At 40.2% G+C, this 20,173-nt stretch overlaps 1 protein-coding gene across 2 annotated transcripts in view; it reads right to left on the minus strand.

Moving 5' to 3' along the window:
- Positions 1-4,693: 4,693 nt before the first annotated feature.
- LOC131243066 (superoxide dismutase [Fe] 2, chloroplastic-like) overlaps positions 4,694-20,173 on the minus strand; it is a 58,973-nt gene continuing 43,493 nt past the window's right edge. For both annotated transcript variants that reach the window (XM_058242143.1, XM_058242142.1), the window contains exons 5-8: positions 12,318-12,489; positions 5,822-5,848; positions 5,703-5,726; positions 4,694-5,116 (exon numbers count right to left, since the gene is read on the minus strand). In XM_058242143.1, the coding sequence (XP_058098126.1) occupies positions 5,034-5,116; positions 5,703-5,726; positions 5,822-5,848; positions 12,318-12,489 (306 nt within the window). In that variant the 3' untranslated portion in view covers positions 4,694-5,033. The remainder of the gene's footprint in view (positions 5,117-5,702; positions 5,727-5,821; positions 5,849-12,317; positions 12,490-20,173) is intronic.

A 20,173-nucleotide genomic window follows, 5' to 3' on the forward strand; every position in this document is an offset into this window, starting at 1 on the left:
ACTTAAAAAGCTTGGTCAGGCTATGACCAAAAACAAAAAATTAAATAGTGAACTTGAAAAAGTTAATGTTGAGAAAAAATGATTGGCTAATAAGATTGAAGAATTAACAATAGACAATTGATATTGCGGCTTTACTACTACAAGTGAGGCTTGAATATATGACTAATGTCTTGATTTTTATTTTTTATTTTTTTTTTGCGCGTGGGGGGGGAATAGAACTTTTAAATTTTAATAATTTAAACAACAATCAACCACATCCAAATATACAAATAAAACAATCAAACAAAAATAAATGGATGTATCAAATCAACTCAAGACTAAAACAGAACAATAGTGAAACATCATGTGTGCATTCTATCAAACATGTTTGCTGCAATAATAATAGACATCCACAATCCTTTAGCAAAATAAAATAACTACAAGAAAAAATCATTTAATCCATTACACACTATGTATAGTGGTTCGTCTATGTTCTTACTTCACTCCCAGTTGACTCACTCTCTCCTAGAGTGTACTAGATTTGACTATCAAAATGGTTTTAAATTAGGTTTACACAAATAAAACAATTAAACAAAAATGAATGGATGTATCAAATCAACTCGAGACTAAAATAAAACAATAATGAAACATCATGTGTGCATTTTATCAAACATATTTGCTTCAATAAGAATAGACATCCACAATCATTCAGCAAAATAAGATGACTACAAGAAAAAAAAAATCATTTAACTCATTGCACACTATGTATAATGGTTCATTTATGTTCTTACTCCACTCCCAGTTGACACAATCTCTCCTAGAGTATACTGGATTTGACTATTAAAATTGTTTTAAATCAGGTTTACTATAAACCTTTACAACATACAAAAGATCTATACATTTTACATTCGTCGATGGCCAACAAAAGGTTTCAAAGAGTTTGTATCTCAAACTCAACACGATATCTTACACAAGGATGACACACATACGCTCCCATCGGAGGCCTACACAAGGACTTGGTGAGTTTGGTTTGTCAAACTCTGAAATCCAACTCTACACAAGAATCGATTTTCAGACAAAATGGATTCAAAAATAACTTTCTTACTTAAAGTGGATGAGCTCCCATTAATGCGCCTTGTTAAAGAGCTTCCTCTATCACGAAAACATCCTCTTTAGCTCCCTTAAACTGCAATCTTGAAGTAGATGTGATTTTCTAGTACCGAGGTATGGGAGAAGAGTATGTGAACCTAACTCAAGATGATAGATCTTCGAGGATACAAGTTAGGATCTTCAAAGACTAGCAATCAATGCCCTTTAGCATAAAGATTTGCCATTAAAGATGAGGCCATGGGCCCACATGTATGGAATGGGCAATCACGACGCTATTAGTACCTTGGTGCCCCTTCGGACCGGCAATGGGTGGACCTGGGTTTAGGTCCATTAAAGGTGATAACACAACAGTATGCGAAGTTTGCTCGACTCGACAAGCCTGACACGGCTTTGGTACCAGCTTAGTCCATGGGCCATGCTTGGGCCTGCATGTAGGCCTGATCAATTTTTGAGGCGGGCGTAGCCTCACTGGGCCAAGCCTGGCCCAACCTGAAATGAAAAGTGAATGTCTTAGATCCTATAAGTATGCCATTCCAATCCTTAGACAGGCAACCCATCCACCTTGAATGTAGACCGTTGGTTTCATTATTGAATGTAGACAGTTGGTTTCATTCCTCTAAAATTTCTCTGTGCTTGTGTGGCCTACTTGATCAAATGATAAATTAAAAAATTCAAGTGAGAAAATAGATTACAACATTTTTTGGCTGGCCAGGTCAGTCCCAGGCCCAACCAATTTTTATGCCTCAATCTTGGGCTGCTGTGATAGGCCCTGAGTCTTAACCGTTGGGCCTATTGCCACCCGTAAGGCCCGAATTTTGAAATGCTCAGCCCTCGACTTCCAAAATATTGATTTTGTTGGTTGAGGCCCAGAACATTGGCAGCCGTAGAAGTACTAACCATGGCCTGTCAATTTCTTCTTCTTATTCTTCTCTCTCTCTCTCTCTCTCTCTAAGAAAAGAAAACTGACGTCAGGCATTCAACGACCAGAAGCGCTTTAATAGGACAGTTATTATTGTCTTGTCGTGTGTTACTTGCAATGGGCCAAGTACATCGAGGCGCATCAGATGAACAGTTCGATCACATGAGCACTGAGCTTTTACAGATTACCATTTCAAGTAGTGCTGAAGTGTGTAAAACAGAACAAACTCAAGGATGCCAATTAGCCCAGCAGCCACACCTGACCCATCTAGTTGTGGGTCCAACCCCAGCCCAATTCAGGATAAGAAAGTGCACCACTTTCCGGTGGACATAAATGAGCCTTCTTAGTTGAGGCAGGTTCTTCTACAAGTCCTTGGTCGAATAAGCTTATTATACAAGGGTTGCACGTGGGGCCCACCATGTTGTCTGCATGGCATCAGATGCTGGCCCCACCATGAAAGCCGGACACCCCCAGAACCAACCATCATGTGGGTCACCATATGATTTTGGGGTTTTTTAGGTGGTTGCCTGTTGTTTTGTACGGTGTAGCCCACCCAATTGAAAAGCTCTATTTATCGTAGCATCCCTTCATCGTGGTGGGTCTCACTTAATGCATGGCTTAGATGGCATACAAACAATCTAGCGTACCCCAACCTGCAATAGCGTTGCGTATGGATAGGTGACTAGGCAGGTGAACAACTTTTACACGGGTGAATAGATTTTTACACTCAGGTGACTAGGCTGGTGAATAGACTTTAAAGCTCAGGTGAATAAGCTTATCCTACAAGGACTAGCAGAGAAACCGGTCTCTCCTATGTTATTTCTATGTGACCGCTTGCTCCATCAAATACTTTTAAAAGTATTAATTTGAGCCTTCTATGACCACATGATTGGATGCGCTGCTGCATGCATCATCCATCCAGTGGGTCCCACTAGAACGGTCGCATCTTGGAATTGTACCCGTTGATGGAGCTTCCACCTAGGGCTGTACATCGAGCAGAGCTGAGTTGAGATGGGCCAAGCTTGGCTTGACTCATCTTTGCTCTCCTCGAGTTTGTGCTCGACCTCGAGCTTACCACCAAAGCTTGGTTTGTTTACTAAACTTTTCGAGTCAAGCTTAATGCGATCTTACCTCGAGTCAAGTCGAGCCTACTCCTAACCCGACCCATCCCGCACCTAACTAAACCTAGCAACCCGACCCAACCCACACCCAACCCAACCCAGCCACCCGACCCAACTAACCCAACCCCCGATTCAAATATTCACTTATATATATATATATATATATATATATATATATATATATATATATATATATATATATATATATATATATATATATATATATATATATAAAGTATTATATAAAGTCATAGAGGTACCTTTTTATTGGTGCTAAGAGAGAGAAAGAGAGCTTGAGCGAATGGCCGAGTGCATATGGCTAAGACAAGTTGGGCAAACGCCGAGTCGAGCTTGGGAGCGGCAAGTTGGGTAAGAAATGAACGGACCGGTAGAATAAGATTTAAGTTATATATATATATATATATATATATATATATATATATATATATATATATATATATATATATATATATATATATATGAGTGGAGCTCAGCCGAGTTCGAGTCAAGTCCAATTCCACTATGTTCGAACTTGGCTAAAACAAGTTGGGTCATATGAAGCTTGGCTCATCTCGAGTCGTCCAAGCTGATTCAAGCCAAGCTAAGCGAGCACTTCCAGTTAGTTTGGCTCATGTACCGCCCTACTTCCACCTTCGAATAAAAACCATCGTCGCCAATGTTTTTAGATTTCTTGTAGACTTGGGCCATATGGTTAGGATTGTATGAATGGGACCCACCAAATGGGCCATTTGGCAGGCCCCCAAGTGAAACTGGGTCGATTTTCTGAAATTTGGGTGACTCCCAACGGACTTGACTGATTCAATGGCCCAGATTGAATTTTTCTAAACACAGGTCCCATCATGAAAATTATGTTGATCCCACTCATCACACGGCCACACCGATACTTCCGGTCAGATTATCGGCCCTTCATTGATTTCAATGGCATGGTCCACCTTATGAGTGGATCCACCTGATTCCTACACCAAGCTTCTTGTTGAGCCCCACCATTTGCAAGGCTTGGATGTTCTACACATGCGACAGAAGCATGATACAATGCAATCATTCTTGTTCAAAAAGGAGAAGCGGAAAGATTTTCAGATCTTAAAGGCTGCAACCGACTCTACTCGGAAGACTGAGCTGAGCTGATCCTAGACTCGGGTCCTTCGTTCATGGGTTGGAACTAGACATACTTCGGTAAAGCCCAGACCATATCAATGATTTACAATAGACGATCCATATAAATGTTTGGACATTTTCTAATATACTTTCTAGATCCATGAAATGGGCTCCACGGTTGTAGATGTATATTACAGGGCCCATTTACACATGGTGCAATGCAGATAGTGACCCATGTCCACTGTGTGCTAACAATGTTGCTATACTGAAATAGATTCTTAGATCGGTGCGACATACCAGAAACAAACATGGGAATATGACTTTTATAGGAAAAATACAGTAAAATGGAGAACATGGTAAAAATTATTACCATGCAAATGAATACATGTGGAAATAATTTAGTGTAAAGCATTTGCATATGCAAATGTTGTGCAGACAAACAAGCCTCTGTTAGAAATAGAGTTTTCCATACCAGCCATTTAATGGCCAATTTTTAATTTTTAATTTTTTGCTTTGAATCACCTGTTACAATGATCATTAAACATATACAGAACATTAATGTTCATCATCATGATATTTATCTAATGCTGTTTAAAACAAAGCCACTCACATGTATGCACCTATCTATATAGAATACCAATACAGATTAGGATTAGCTACAGAACTCTAAATATCATATAATACCAATACAGATTGGGATTATATATATATATATATATATATAAAATTCCAGTTCATGAAACTTTCAAGCCACTGGAATATTTGGCTCCCCTAGATTCACAAAGGCCTCAGCACGGACCATGCGGGTCGTCGCTGCATTCCACGAAACAAGGTGGTTCATGAATACGCTCACATATTTCCCCCTGTTGTCCTGTTCATAGAATCCCAAAGACCATACGCAACTTTGAGTAAATTTCAGAATCAACAAACCAGCCTTTTTCTACTCTTTTATTATTAATTATTATTATCATTTTTTTGTTGGTGGGGGGATGATTTCTCAATCTTTCTTTCTTTCTTTCTTTCTTTTTTTTTTTTTTTTTTTTTTTTTTTTTGTAAAATGGTCAAGGGCACCAAATATCATGAAATTAACAGGCAAAAGTGATCATAAAGCTGAAAACAAATTCAAATGTCCATTATGATTAAGAGCCCCAAAGCATTCACAAAGCTCCCACTACCAAATGCCAATGGATGCCCACACATATTCAAAGTGGGGTTTTGGACAGAAGGAACCCTTAATGCCACAATAAAAATTGAATTAGAAATGGCATTAGATCCCATTTTGACTGAAATTGGATTCTGGCCGACTGTCATAGGACAGTGGGAGATTTGGGAACAAAATATTGGTTTCCCAGTGGGTAGACGCTCTTTTCCCTATCATGAATCATCTGAATAAACCATAATTGAAGGACCATGGATCAATGATGTAGGACGGTGGAGTTCGGATGGATGTAAAGTACCTTGTAATCGGTATAGTAAGCATGCTGCAAGATTTACAAAATGGAAAAAGATTATAAATTCTTGCTGTATACAAGGATAAATTTGAAAGAAGAACAGAGGCATTTGTCCATCAACTTACCTCCCACATATCCAGATTGATAATTGGCTTCAAAAAAAATAAAATAAAATAAAAATCAATTCAAAAGAATGTCAGCCCAAAGTTTCAGACTAGTTGACTCACGCAAGCACACACATGCAGTCACATCCAACTGATTTTATTTTTATTTTTTAAATTTTTTTTTGAAGACACAGGGTGTCCCCACCTCTTTTTTGAAGTGAGACTAATCCCTACGGATACACGCAATCACCCACAACCATGTGTACCGGGTAAAGCCAAGGAGAGGAATCGAACCCTCACCTATAGGGAGAGAACCTGTGGTGAAGACCATTCGCCCAAACCCCGTTGCCATCCACCTAGTGCATAATTTCCAACCTATCATGCATGTGCGACATCCACCCTGTCCAAAGGTTGGCCCCACCATGAGGATCACTTTGTCCAAGAATCAGCCCCATCCGCTCATCGGGCAGATCACACTTGTCTTTTGCTATTTATAGCTGAAATACATTATTTCTTGTGTGGCCCACCTGATGAATGGGTGGACAAGGTATTCAATAATACCATTATGATATGGGCCACCATACGCCCATAATGGCCTCGTAATGCATGAAGGTTCCTGATGGGGACATCACGCACACACGCGTACGCACGCCGCCCCCCTATGCATGTACACCAGAAGGAGGGCTCCACCGTTGATCTAGATCGATGACAACGTCCAGGGAGGGCCTCCTAGTTAGAAGACGGAGTTTGGTTCATTGAAGTGGGCCCGATAGTCAAGCAAAGCCCATCATGGAATCTCATGATCAGGGTCCGCTAGTCGGATTAAGTTCATATTTTAGGTTTTGTTTATTTATGTTATTTAGAACATCATGAATACTTTAGATTTCTTTGATTAATTTTTTTTTTGGTTTACTTCATCGCCAAGTAATAGGTTGCGCACATGGCACGAGTTTTGAAGTATAAGGTTTTCCTATAAATAGGCACCCCTTGTAGTTCTTTTGATTCAATGAAGATGAATAAAAATTACTGCGTTTTCCTGCTCCTTTCCAAGTTATAAAAACCTAATTGGGTGCGAAGCCCTCCCTTTTTCGAAGGGCTAACTACAGTGGTGCGAAGCCACATCTATGCCAATTCGTCCCCACCTTCTTCCATCCATATCTATCTTCTCCTATAAACATTCCATCTGCAAATCCATCAATAGTTGCAGCCATTTTTCTCTCTACAACAGATTTCCATAATCTGGCCCTACAGGAGGGCTGAAACTTTTGCGGAGCACCACGCACAAACTGTGCATCGGATCGAGTTGAGATTTGGGTGTTTTGGAGTCCATCCCTGGCTAACCAGGGACAAGGTGGCCTTTTCTGAATAGTGGGCCCCACACACGTGAGGTCGTGATCACACGCACATGCGTCTGGGCCATTGTTCTTGTCCACACGCGGGAACTGTCTTCCGATTTAGGTTTTCTTCTTATTTTATCATCTCATACCAGTTTTTCATAAACCCTAACCCTAGATTGTATTATCCTTAACTTATTTGCCCCTTTTCTCACCCTAGGGTTCCTTGAATTGAAATTGGTGAATCCCTTTGATTAGGGACTGATTGTTGTGCATGTGTGGATGATTACTACTTTGAGCATCGTTTGGTTTATAATTTTAACAGATCCAGCCCTAACATGTGTAGGCCTGGACCCACATAGATTCCCCTTAATTGAATGGTTTGGACTTTCATGTGGGATATGGAATTTGTGTAATTGTTTCTGAACTAGTGTGATCTTAAGCCTGAAATCTCGCACATCATATTTGAATTTCATGTCCTACATCAAATTTGGTATCAAAGCTTAGGGTTCTTATAAGAGAATGCATTACATGTTTAGGGTTTAGTTGTTTATGTCCATTATGCATCAATTCTCATCATATATGGCTGTTTAGAGGTTCATAAACCCTGACATAAGTTGCTGAAATTTTTTGTTATACCCTTATTTGAATTATTTTAGAAATTAACTTAGTTTTCTATTTCTTGGTTTAAAAACTTTCTTTTTCTGTTTTTTAGAAACTAATTTTTTAGAAACTTTCTTAATATGTTTTTAGAAACTAATTTCCTTTCCTTTTTCTTTTTTAGAAACTAGTTTACTTTCCTTTTTCTTTTTTAGAAACTAACTTACTTTCTATTTTTAAAAACTTTCCTTTTTCTTTTTTTTAGAAACTAGGTTGTTTTTTTTTTTTTTTTTTTTGAAACTTTCCTAATTTGTTTTTAAAAACTTTCCTTTTTCATTTTTAGAAACTAGGTTGCTTTTTATAGAAACTTTCCTAATTTTTTTTTTTTAAGAAACTTTCCTAATTTGTTTTTAGAAACTTTCGTTTTTCATTTTTTAGAAACTAAGTTGTTTCCTTAAAAATAAGTAAATAAATAAATAAATAACTTTCTTATATTTTGACAACTATATTGCTGAATTTTAGTAGCACTGCGTAGTTTCCCTCATATAGAGTCTCATAGGATCATTTAGTCCCGTGTAGTTGCATATAGTCGTAGTAGAAAGTCCTTAGGTGGAGTTAGCAGCCGTATGTCATACGTATGGGTCATGGTTTTGGCTTGTACCCTTACACTAAACATGAAGCAACTGCTAGAGTCACTAAACAAACGGTCCCAAAAGATCGAGTTTTCGGGTAAGCGCTGGGAACAACATATAGACCAACGCTTTGATCAATTTGATATGCGTATTACCAAACTAAAGGCCTCCGCCAGGACAAACCCCTCCATTGGGGTAGATGTCCAATCTCAGGCAGGTGGCCAGGATGATAGACCAATAAATGGAGTTGGCCAAGGAATCAGTTATGGGTGTGCACCCGTGCACCCACCCCGTGAGGGACATCAAGACCACTATTTTGAGGGGAACAACATATGCAACATTGTAGCTAGAGAGGGTACACCAGAGGCCAGTGTATAGTTACCTACTAAAGTCATTCCGGTAGTGGGTAAGTTCCATGATGTCTTTCCTAATGATCTACCAGATGAGTCTCCCCCTAGGAGGGATATAGAGCACACCAGAACATGAGACACGGTAATACCTACAGCCGAGTTTGTGTTTAATAGTTTTGTTAATAGGTCCACAGGTCTCAGTCCTTATGAAGTCGTTACTAGTTATAAACCTGAGAAACCTATTGATCTTGTCCCTATGTCACTGTCCCATAGGCCGTCAGAGTCTGCAGAGTCTTTTGTGCATTACATTCATTCATGGCATTAAGAAATCAGGCAGAAGATCACTACTAGTAATGAACATTACAAATTTTCTGCAGACCAGTATAAATGTTTCAAGGAATTCAATGTAAGAGACTGTGATGGTCTGCATCAGGCCCGAGCGGTATCCTCTGTGGGCCGTTCGTAAGTTACATGCGCGTAGAGCTGGACCCTTCAAAATTATAAAATGAAACGGTCTCAATGCGTATGTGGCAAATTTTTCACCTTCCATGGGAATTAGTTCCACATTCAATGTGGAAAATCTAGTTGCATTTCTAGAGCCCATTGATGCATTGTCCAGCCTTTCGTCTAACCATCCTGATTCCTCAGACATTTCCCTTTATCCATGGCCCCCTCCCAACCCATCTTCCCAGCCTCTACCTCCCATACCTACCCTTCCCGACCCATTTTTTCAGCCTCTACGTCCCATACCTACCCGTCCCGACCCATTTTCTCAGCTTTTACCTCCCATACCTACCCTTTTCCGACCCATTTTCTCGGCCTCTACGTCCCATACCTACCTGTCTCGATCCATTTTCTCAGCCTCTACCTCCCATACCTACTCTTCCTGACCTTTCTTCCAAGCCTCTACCTCTCATACCTAACCTTCACACACACAGAGGAAATAGAAGATATCCTAGACCATCAAATAGTTTCAACGTCGGACGGCGGGTTTCAGAAGTACTTGGTTAAATGGAAGTCATGCCCAGCTTCAGACAGCACGTGGCTCACTGAGAAGGAGCTTCAGAGACTTGATGCTGACATCCTGGAGCAGTTCAGGAGTATTATTTCACCAGTGGCGAAATCTTCACAACCGGGGAGAATTGATGGGGACATCGCGCGTACACGCGCATGCACGCCGCCCTCCTATGCACGTATGTCAGGAGGGCCCCACCGTCGATCTGGATCGATGATGACGTCCATGGAGGGCCTCCTAATTAGAAGACAGAGTTTGGTTCATTGAAGTGGGCCCGATAGTCAAGTAAAGCCCATCATGGGATCTCATGATCGAGGCCCGCTAGTTGGATTAAGTTCATATTTTAGATTTTGCTTATTTATGTTATTTAAAACATCATGAATGCATTAGATTTCTTTGATTGATTTTTATTTTAGTTTACTTCATCGCCAAGTAATGGTTGTGCACAGGGCGCGAGTTTTGGAGTATAAGGTTTTCCTATAAATAGGCACCCCTTGTAGCTCTTTTGATTCATTGAATATTAATAAAAATTACTGCATTTTCCTGCTCATTTCCGACTTATGAAAACTTAATTGGGTGCAAAGCCCTCCCTTCTTCAAAGGGCTAACTACCGTGGTGCGAAACCACATATATCCTGATTCGCCCCCACCTTCCATCCATATTTCTCCTCCTACAAGCATTCCATCTACAAATCCATCAATAGTAGCAGCCGTTTTTCTCTCTACAGCAGATTTCCAGAATCTGACCTTGCAGGAAGGCTGAAACTTCGGCGGAGCACCACGCACAAATCATGCATCGGATTGAGCTGAGATTTGGGGGTTTTGGAGTCCATCCCTGGCCGACCAGGGCCAAGGTGACCTTTTTCTGAATAGTGGACACCACACATGTGTGCCCGTGATCACACGCACGTGCGTCTGGGCCATTGTTGTTGTCCACACGTGGGAACTATCTTCCGGTTCAGGTTTTCTTCTTATTTTACCCTCTCATACCAGTTTTTCATAAACCCTAACCCTAGATTGCATTATCCTTAATTTATTTGCCCATTTTCTCACCCTAAGGTTCCTTGAATTGAAATTGGTGAATCCCTTGGATTAGGGACTGATTGTTGTGCATGTGTGGATGATTACTGCTTATCTTTGAGCATCGTTTGGTTTATAATTTTAACAGATCCAGCCCTAACATGTGTAGGCCTGGACCCGCATAGATTCCCCTTAATTGAATGGTTTGGACTTTTATGTGGGATATGGAATTTCTGTAATTGTTTTTGAACTAACGTAATCTTAAGCCTGAAATCTCGCACATAATATTTGAATTTCATGTCCTGCATCAGTTCCCACCATTACCGTTACATAGGATCCATTACATAACCATTTTTTAAAACCTTTCTGATAAAACCTTTCTGATGGGGCTTGGATGTACTGGGTGTTGGATGTGAGCATGTGTGTGTGTGTGTGTGTGTGTGTGTGTGTGTGTGTGAGAGAGAGAGAGAGAGAGAGAGAGAGAGAGAGAGAGGATAAAATGCTAAAGTTACGTAGTAAAGCCAACTATTCACCACAAAGGCCTCATGACTGAAGTTGGGTTTTCACTAAAACACGTAAAAAAAAGGAGACAATACACAATACATTATTTATGGCTAACATTAGCTGAATAAGAAACATGAGATTTACGAATTCACTATAATTATATATATATTTTTTTGAATTTGAGACATTGAAGAAACATCTTTTTTGTTAGGTAATTGAGTACCGTTGAGTGGATGGTTGATGTAGACACGAAGACTAAGACATGTCAGCCTTCTCTGTTACTGACTAAAAACCTCTCTCTGTGAATTCAAAGTTAGCTTATCAGGTTGAAGAAAACTCGAAAACCATTTTCTTGAGGTAGGAAAACATTTCATCCATTTGGGAGTATCAATTGCAGCAGAGGCTAAAAACCTTTGAGATTTGCATGACAACTAGAGAATGAAATGGTGGATATTGTCATGTTCTTCGTTCAGAGCAAGGATGGTTTTTTCAAAACACCAATACGTTGAGAGAGTAGGGGAGAGAGACCAAAGGAGAAGGAGATCGAAGGCAAGCGTGAGACTAGACGCGGGGTGCATACTACATGCAGGGAGAGAAAGAAAGGTTTCAACGGTGGGCAACCCATCCCTACTTTTTATGTTGCTGTGGCCCATTCGAATTTTAGATCTACCTCATTTTTTGTTTGATGTCCTAATGAGCTGGCGCAACAGATCTATGGATTGGATTTCACAGTCACCATGGTGAGCCCTACAGAGCCTTTGTTGTATGAGCTCCCTAATACGACATCGCCCTATGCGGGCTACATGCAAAGAGAAGGAAAGTGAGTGCGGGCTACTCACATGTAAGACACAAATGCCCTTGGTTGAAGGGCCAAACAGATCCCATCTTCCTTTTAAAATCGAAAGTTTAAGCCCTCCCTCTGACTAATTGCAGGGTAAAATTGGCCAAACACAACTCACGTTATATATAGTAGAGATAATAAGGGAAAAGATTGTTTATAGGCATTGTCCTGTTCTTCATTATTTCAATTCGGCAAAGAAGAGTCAATTCTAAGGGTACTCACACACAAGCCACACCCAGCCAGAACCAAATAGTGCAAGGGCTGTGTTCACAAACTCTTCTTTGAAATTTGTAAAGGAGCCAAAATCCTTCTCAATCTGCTGAAGAACACCACCCCAAGGCATATTACCACCTCCAGGTTGCATGGATTCCCAGAAGAAATCATGATTCCAGACCTGCAAATGATCGAGTTCCCAAAGCAAGCACATAATCATCTTAGAAATGTATTTTCCTTAACAAACAACCACATAATTTGGTCAGAAAATAAGATTTCAAGATTATAGAAGTTCAGATGAATATGTATAACTTACATGCGCCAATGCTCCTAGCTGCATCAGTTTACTTGGACAGTCCAATTGATAAATCTGAACTGTCCATTAAGTCCAGAACAAATTCCATGGGCTATGATGCAAAAATCACACTGATCAGATGACCCAACTTGATTTGGCCTTCTTTTATAGCCATCCATTTCCAAGCAGTGGATGGGATGGTTTCAATTGCCTAAAAAAAAGTCATTCTTTAGAATTATAAGCATTACATGATGGGTCCTAACAAATAGATGGATCAAATTGGTCAGTGGACAAATTTTTATGTGAATGACCTTGACCGTCCACATTAGAGGCTATTGATCATATGGTTATATTTGTCAGATTAGTGTGATGTTTGCATGGTAACCCATGAAATATTCTCTGGACTTAGTGAACAGTTTGGACCAATGGATTGGACTAAGTGTCTCAATGCAACTAGGAGTACTGTAATTTATAGTACTATGAGAGCATAGGAGCTCTCATACTTAAAATCTCCCTTTAAAAATAAATAAATAAAAACACAAATATGGCATATTGAACCACATGAGAGTAACTGATCTGTCTTGGCCACCAACTTGGTGGCATGAGCAACAATGCATATGTATTTTTGGAGAGCCATGAGTGGACCAAAATTCAAGCAAACCACTGACCACTAGGAAGTAAGTGCCCGATCATGAAGCTCTTATGCTAGTTACCGAGATCCTTCAGGTTCCCCATGGTCTCTGCAGATATAACACAACATGGATTCGAGTATAAAATCTATTTTGGATACAACCTAGTGATACCAGAATACTTTAATAGATGAGTCATTGTTGGAACAATTAATGACCATCACAGCATTTTGGCATTAAATAACTGTTAAAACACGTTGTTCAAGTAGGGCCGCTCCACATCTTACCCATTTTACTCACTTCCCCTCCATATTCATTATTTTATTGTTAGTAGTGAAAGTATTTGTCTTTATGTTATCAAACATTTATCATTAGTTAACAAAAGAGTTTGGACATGAATATGGCTGAGACCTATTTGATGCCTCTTCCTCTTTCTTCATCATCTCCTCTCTCATTTCTCTATCCTTTTTTCCTTTTACTCGTGTTTTTTTTCACATATACTCAACTTGGTATCAGAGTTTCAGGTGGGTTAATTTGCTTAGTTTTGGATCAGCACCCATTTTTGTAAATTGGGGATAGACAATGTGATGGTATTGATCATCACCAAAGAATGAGGCAAGATCAAAACCCATTATTTCTATGACAGAATTGGGCACATATTATCCACATCTTCTCCCCATTTCTATGAGGGAACCCACCATCTCTCCAACCTACAGCGATCACCAGATTCATCCTCCATTTGAACTGATGTCCAAAAACATTGGAGAACACAGGTTGTCAAAATCACGTGCCAACACATGCTGTTGCCAATCCTGTGGTTCGAGCATCAAGATTGCTGGAGCCTTGATGCCATTGGAATCAACACGTTTCACCACTACAAATTGCAACCATAATGAATAATCCTCGATGAAACCCATCGCTACTGGTTTTCCTACTGCTCTTATCATGGTCACTGGAATATTTTTACATTGCAGGACCTAGCTACGACCTACAGTCATCAGGTCTTTATTGGATGCCTGCGGATGTTGTTCTTGCTCAGTTTCTCTTGTCATGGGTATTTTGGTTATAGCTGCATTCTGTATCATGGCAAGATCTATCTGGCAACAACCATCCAGCTCCAAAAATGTTATCAAATCACATGGTATCTGGTCAATGAGTTTATGCTTGTGAGGTCTTTGTAGGTGGGACCTGAGAAATTCAGCATGTATCAATTTGGTTTTGTACAAGCTGCGTAACAATTGGGATGTCCGATAGTAGTGTGGTAGATTCTTCTACTGTTTCAAGTACTCCAAGTGGTACATTCATATGGTTTTCCATAATGATAACCAAGGTTTACAGATTACTACAACGAAGTTGGAAGATACGAACCACCTTATAATGTTCCCAATTTGCCAAGACGTATATTGGCGGAAGGGGCAAACTGGGTAGACTGTCAATGGAACGGGCCTGGGGTTGGCTTCAGCCCAAATTTTGAACTATTCAGACTGCGCCTGCTGGGCCGGGCTTGTTCAAATTTTTTATTTTGCTTGGCCCGGTCCCTCCCATTGACAGCCCTAGTACTAGGGGTGGCGATGGGTCAGGCTAGGGCTGGGCACCCTAGCCTGGCCCTAGTTTCCTAAGCTCTGGCCCTTGCCTGGGCCCTACAGGGACCACTCTGTTGGGAAAAGATTGAGATGATCAAAGGTTTGAAATTGTCCAATCTAAGATTTTTGGCCCCTCCAGCCAAGATGAGTCCCAATCATATAAATGGCTTTGATGTTTGGAAAAGATCACTTTTAAACTACATGTGTAAGTTGAATGACAACCACTCACTAGTGTATTTAAACTGCCCATTCTTTTCATATAATGATGACCCAATTGATGATTAAGCCGAAGCATTTATCATTGGCCTGGGCCAAGCCAGGCATGGGCACCAGGCCTAGATTTCATGCCCATGCCTAGTTCTCAGGCCAAGTTTAGGGGGCCAAGCCCTAGCCCTACAGGCCGGGCCGGCCAACCCATTGCCGCCCACCCCTAATTGGTACCTTAACAGTAGGATTACGGATGCAACTACTTCAGATGCATACTATGAGAAGTGGGAACCCAAGAATTTGATGGTACTGTCTTGATTGTTGCACTATGTAGCCTCAACTAAGTAGATTTCTTTCTTTCTTTTTTCTTCTTTTCTTTCTCAAACTGCCTGGGAAATATGGTATTTTGTTACCTACACATTTGCAGAGAAAAAACATAGCTCGTTTATACCACCTACAGCAAGATATTGCATATCTTACACAGGGGGAGCAGCAACCAGATGGTGATTATTCAATTCTACATGGAATGGAGAAGGAACTTGATCAATATCAAATCTTCAAACCAACCTGTTCAGCAAACGGAGAGCAAACCAGATTTTTGAGTTCTTAGCTGGTTTAAATTCACAGTTTGGATTACCCTGAGATCAAGTGCTTAGTTAAGATGACCTTCCACTACTTAGCCAAGTTTACTCCTTTATTCAAAGTGAGAACATCGTCGTGCTAGTACACAACACTCCCAAGTGACTGATAGATTCGCTCTTGTCTTGTCTTCCCTTCCACCAGAAGGTAATAAAGGTGAAGCTCATATAATTACAGGAGGAAATTTGACCAAAGATGATAGGGACAAGGTGAAGTATGATCATTGTGGACCAGTGTTTTAAATAGCGGTAGCGTGATGCGTGGCGCTCCACCCTCTATAGCATGTAGCGTAAATACGTAGCGTGTAGCGTAAGTTACACGATACTTCGATTTTTTAATTTAAAAATAGGACAAATATAATAAATAGTGAAAATATATAAATAAATATATATATATATATATATATATATATATATATATATATATATATATATATATATATATATATAAATGCCTAAAAGATGATTCATTTTATAAATTATAAGCATGTTCAAAAAAGTTATCAGTTATCATTTATCAAAAGCCAATCCACATATATAAGCCAAATTAAATAATTATCACATCAACAACTTTCTAAGCAAACCACTTTAATTAATAATGTCTAATTGAAACCACAAGTCACAATTATGAAAAGAAATAAAAATCCTATAGGTTAAAAGTATCAAGTACAATGCAAGTGTTACATTCCTCAACATTAGAAACAATGAAAACATGAAAAAAAGAATTAAAAAATAAAACAGTAAAAAAATACATTGTAGCTTACGCAACGGACGCTACGCGCTACATAGCTATAGCGTACGCTACAGGGGATTTACGCTATTTGGGACGCTGCGTAGCGCTACGGCCACGCTATGCTACGTAGCGTACGCTACGGGCGCTATTTGAAACACTGTTGTGGACTACCACATGATGCTAAAAAGCTTTAGAAATGAACTTGGGCATCCTACCAAGTTCAGCTGACCAGGACCGTCACATTCACACAATTCAGCTTTTATTGGAGAATCAACTCCTATCAGTTCTAAGCTGTTAATAGTGCTTCCCATTGTTACACCAGATTTAGCAATGTCCTCTTTGAGGCAGATGTCTGTTCCAAAAGGCAAGAGTGAGAATCTCCACCATCTATTTGCTTAGTTGTATTGTCCACCTTCCTCTACCACATCCTTTCCCATTCAGGCATGCATTCAGGCCATCATGTCTAACTCTCATTATCTGACTTTCCCTGGATCATCGATTTAGGTGCATACAACCACACAACAGGTATGTCCTCTCTTTTTTATTCTTATAGTCTATTGTACGACCGTGAAAAAGTTTAGATTGTTAATGGTTATTTTTTCTTTTGTATCTAGAAAGGGAACTACTACTGTCTTTCTTAATTTGTCCTTCTTGTCAATTCTCCATATTCCTAATTTTGCAACTAACCATGTTTCAGTCAGTGACCTTACCAGATCTTTGAATTGCAGTGCAACATCTTATACCTCATATAGTGCATTCCAGGAGTTGGTGACGAAGAAGATAACTGGACTTGGTCATGAAGCCGATGGTACGCACATGCTGGATTCTGCTACTTCAGCTTCAACTACTCTCCAGCCCAATCACATAGAACTTTCTACCTCCCAAGTAATAAAAAAGCAACTCATTGTTAGAACTTTTTTACATAGGTGTGGGGACCCTCCTTGATTTCTTCTATTTCTAGCTACTGTAATTTTATTTCATTTGTGGATCATTTCTCCCATTGTACATGGGTTTATCTTATGAAAACCAGTCATGAAGTTCCACAATTATTAGGAGTTTTCATAAAATGATAATCACTCAGTTTGAGAAAGGAATTAAAAATTTTAGATCTGATAATGGAAAGGAATACCTTAATGGTGAGCAATCCTACTTTGAAGATCAAGGAATTACACACCGGACTTCATATACATATAACCCACAGTAAAATGGTGTCATGGAGAGAAAAATTAGATATCTTTTGGAAGAATGTTCCAAAGAGGTTCTGCAGCGAAACTGTCCCCACTGCATCATACCTTATTAATTAGATGCCTTCTTAAGTCCTTTAACTTCAAAATTACTTATCAATTCCTTGACCATAATAGTTTGTTGTTTAGTGTACCCATAAAGTCATCAGTTGTGTCTGTTTTGTTCATATTCGTGGGCCGGATAGGGTAAAACTTGAACCTAAGGATTTGAAGTGTGCTTTTCTTGGATAGCCAATCTTAAAGGGAGTATAGAGTGAGTATAGATTCTTTGATCCATCTTTAGAGAAGAAAATTGTTCCACAAACGATAATTTTTAAAGTCTGTGCCTTTTTCCTGTGCTACTATCTCTAAACCTCTTCAGGTCAAAATTATTTAAGGAAAGAGGCAGTCTTGTGTTTCTATCCCTATGCTAGTCACTTTTCCAGATAACTTCAAATACTTGAAGTAAAAGAGGAGCTGAGAGTATAATAAACTCAACTGCCAAATGAGGTGACCTGATGCAGGAAGTGAAAAGTAAATATATTATGCAAGATTTCAGGCTTTAGATCATACTAATTTTAAAACAATCACAAAAATTTCAAATCCCACATAAAGTCAAGCATTCAACAAGGGGAATCTACGAGGGTCCAAGCCTACACATGTTAGGGCTGAATCAATTAAAATTATAAACCAAACAATGCTCAAAGGAGAGTCGAATCATCCACACATGCAAAGGATTATTCTCCAATCCAAGGGATTCACATGTTTCAAATCGGAAAAACCTAAGGTTTGCAAAAGTGGAATAGAATTTGGGATTTAGGATTATCTAGGGTTAGGGTTAGGGAAATAAGGTAAGAGAGGGGCGAAATAGAGGAGAGACAAACCCGAGATGTTCCACACGTGTGGACAGCGGCTGGGTCCAGACGCATGTGCATGGGATCCTGCCCTCACGTGTGTGGGGCCCACGAACCCAAAAAGCGACAACTTGGGTTTGGTCGGCCAGGGTTGGGCCACACACACACACCAAATTTTAGACTAACCCGACGTCCGGTCTGTGCACGGTGCTCCGCCGAAGTTTCAACCCTCCTGCAGGGCCTGATTCTACAAATCTGCTGTAGAGGAAGGATCGGTTGCAAAAGGGGGTGGATTTGAAGTGTGGATGGCTGTGGGAGATGATGAATATGGATGGTAAGAGATGGGGGCGATTTGAGATGGGTGTGGCTTTGCACCACGGTAGTTAGCGCTTCAAAGAAGGGGGGGTTTCGCACCCAATTGGATTTCCACAACTCAGAGAATTAGAAAAGCACGAAAACGCAGAATTTTATTCATAATATTCAATGAGAAAAAACCTACAAGGGGTTGCCTATTTATAAGAAAACCCTATACCCCAAAAGTCGCGCCATGTGCGCACACTATTACTTAAAGACAAAGTAACAAAAATAATAACTAATCAATGCAATCTAAACCGTTCATGTCCATGATGTTCCTAATAACAATAATAAACAAAACTCAAAGTCTTATGTCATCTAGAGTAGTAGGCCACGATCATGAGATCCAATGCTGGGATCCACATGATGATTGGGTCCACTACAAGGAACCAAAACATAGTCCTCTAACTTGGAGGCCCTCCATATATGTCGTCATCAATCCAGATCGATGGTGGGGCCCTCCTCCTCCTTGCGTACGTGCGTAGGGTGGGGGGCGTGCGCGTGCGCATGATGTCCCCATCATGACCACAGTAAGCACTCCACACCAATTGACTTCTTTGAATCCACAGAACGTTTCCTCTCAGCCTTCTTCTACTTGTCCTACAGTAGTTAATACTGATTTTGATCTTCACATTGCTTTCTGTTTTGTTAGGCCTCCAAAAACCTTGAGCCTTTGTGGCCAAAGGAGATTGTTCTAGTGTTACTAGGTATCATATTGTTGCAAAGGTTGAGAGGTTTTAGTAGGAGAGAAGGATGGAGATCCCTAGGAGACGGTGAGGAAGAGGAAGTTGAGCATCAAGAAGAAGCTCAGAAAGAAGCCACTGCTGTCGGAATATCCAACCCTTTACATCAAAGGCTTTCTGGGAGGTTGGCTGCCAATCAATTTTTTTTAGGGTTTTCGATAGAGCCGGAATGGTGATGGATGTAGTGGTGCCAAGGGACAGGTACAAGGTGGCATATCGAGGCTTCGCGTTCGTCTAGATGAGCTCGGAGGAAGAACTCACTAGAGCAGTGAAGATGCTACATGTGGAGAGTTTTGGAAGAAAACTCTTAGTTCAGAGAGCGGATTTCAGCTCTAAGCTCAATAGCAGGGAGGGGAAGCCCTGTTTAGATGCAAAGACTTCTAATGGAGCGACGAGGTCTTTGGAAATGATGGTTGTGCGGCAGATGCCAAGGCACCCTCCTCTCGATAGGGAAACAAATCCATCCTCCTATTAAGAGGCAATTCCAGAGAAGCAACCCAATTGAGTCCATTAGCAATGACACAGGTGCACTAGATGAGGCACCCTCCTCTCGATAGGGAAACAAGTCCATCATAGGGAGGCAATTCTAGAGGAGCAACCCCAATT

The sequence above is a fragment of the Magnolia sinica genome, chromosome 4, assembly GCF_029962835.1.
Source record: "Magnolia sinica isolate HGM2019 chromosome 4, MsV1, whole genome shotgun sequence".
NCBI lineage: Eukaryota > Viridiplantae > Streptophyta > Magnoliopsida > Magnoliales > Magnoliaceae > Magnolia > Magnolia sinica.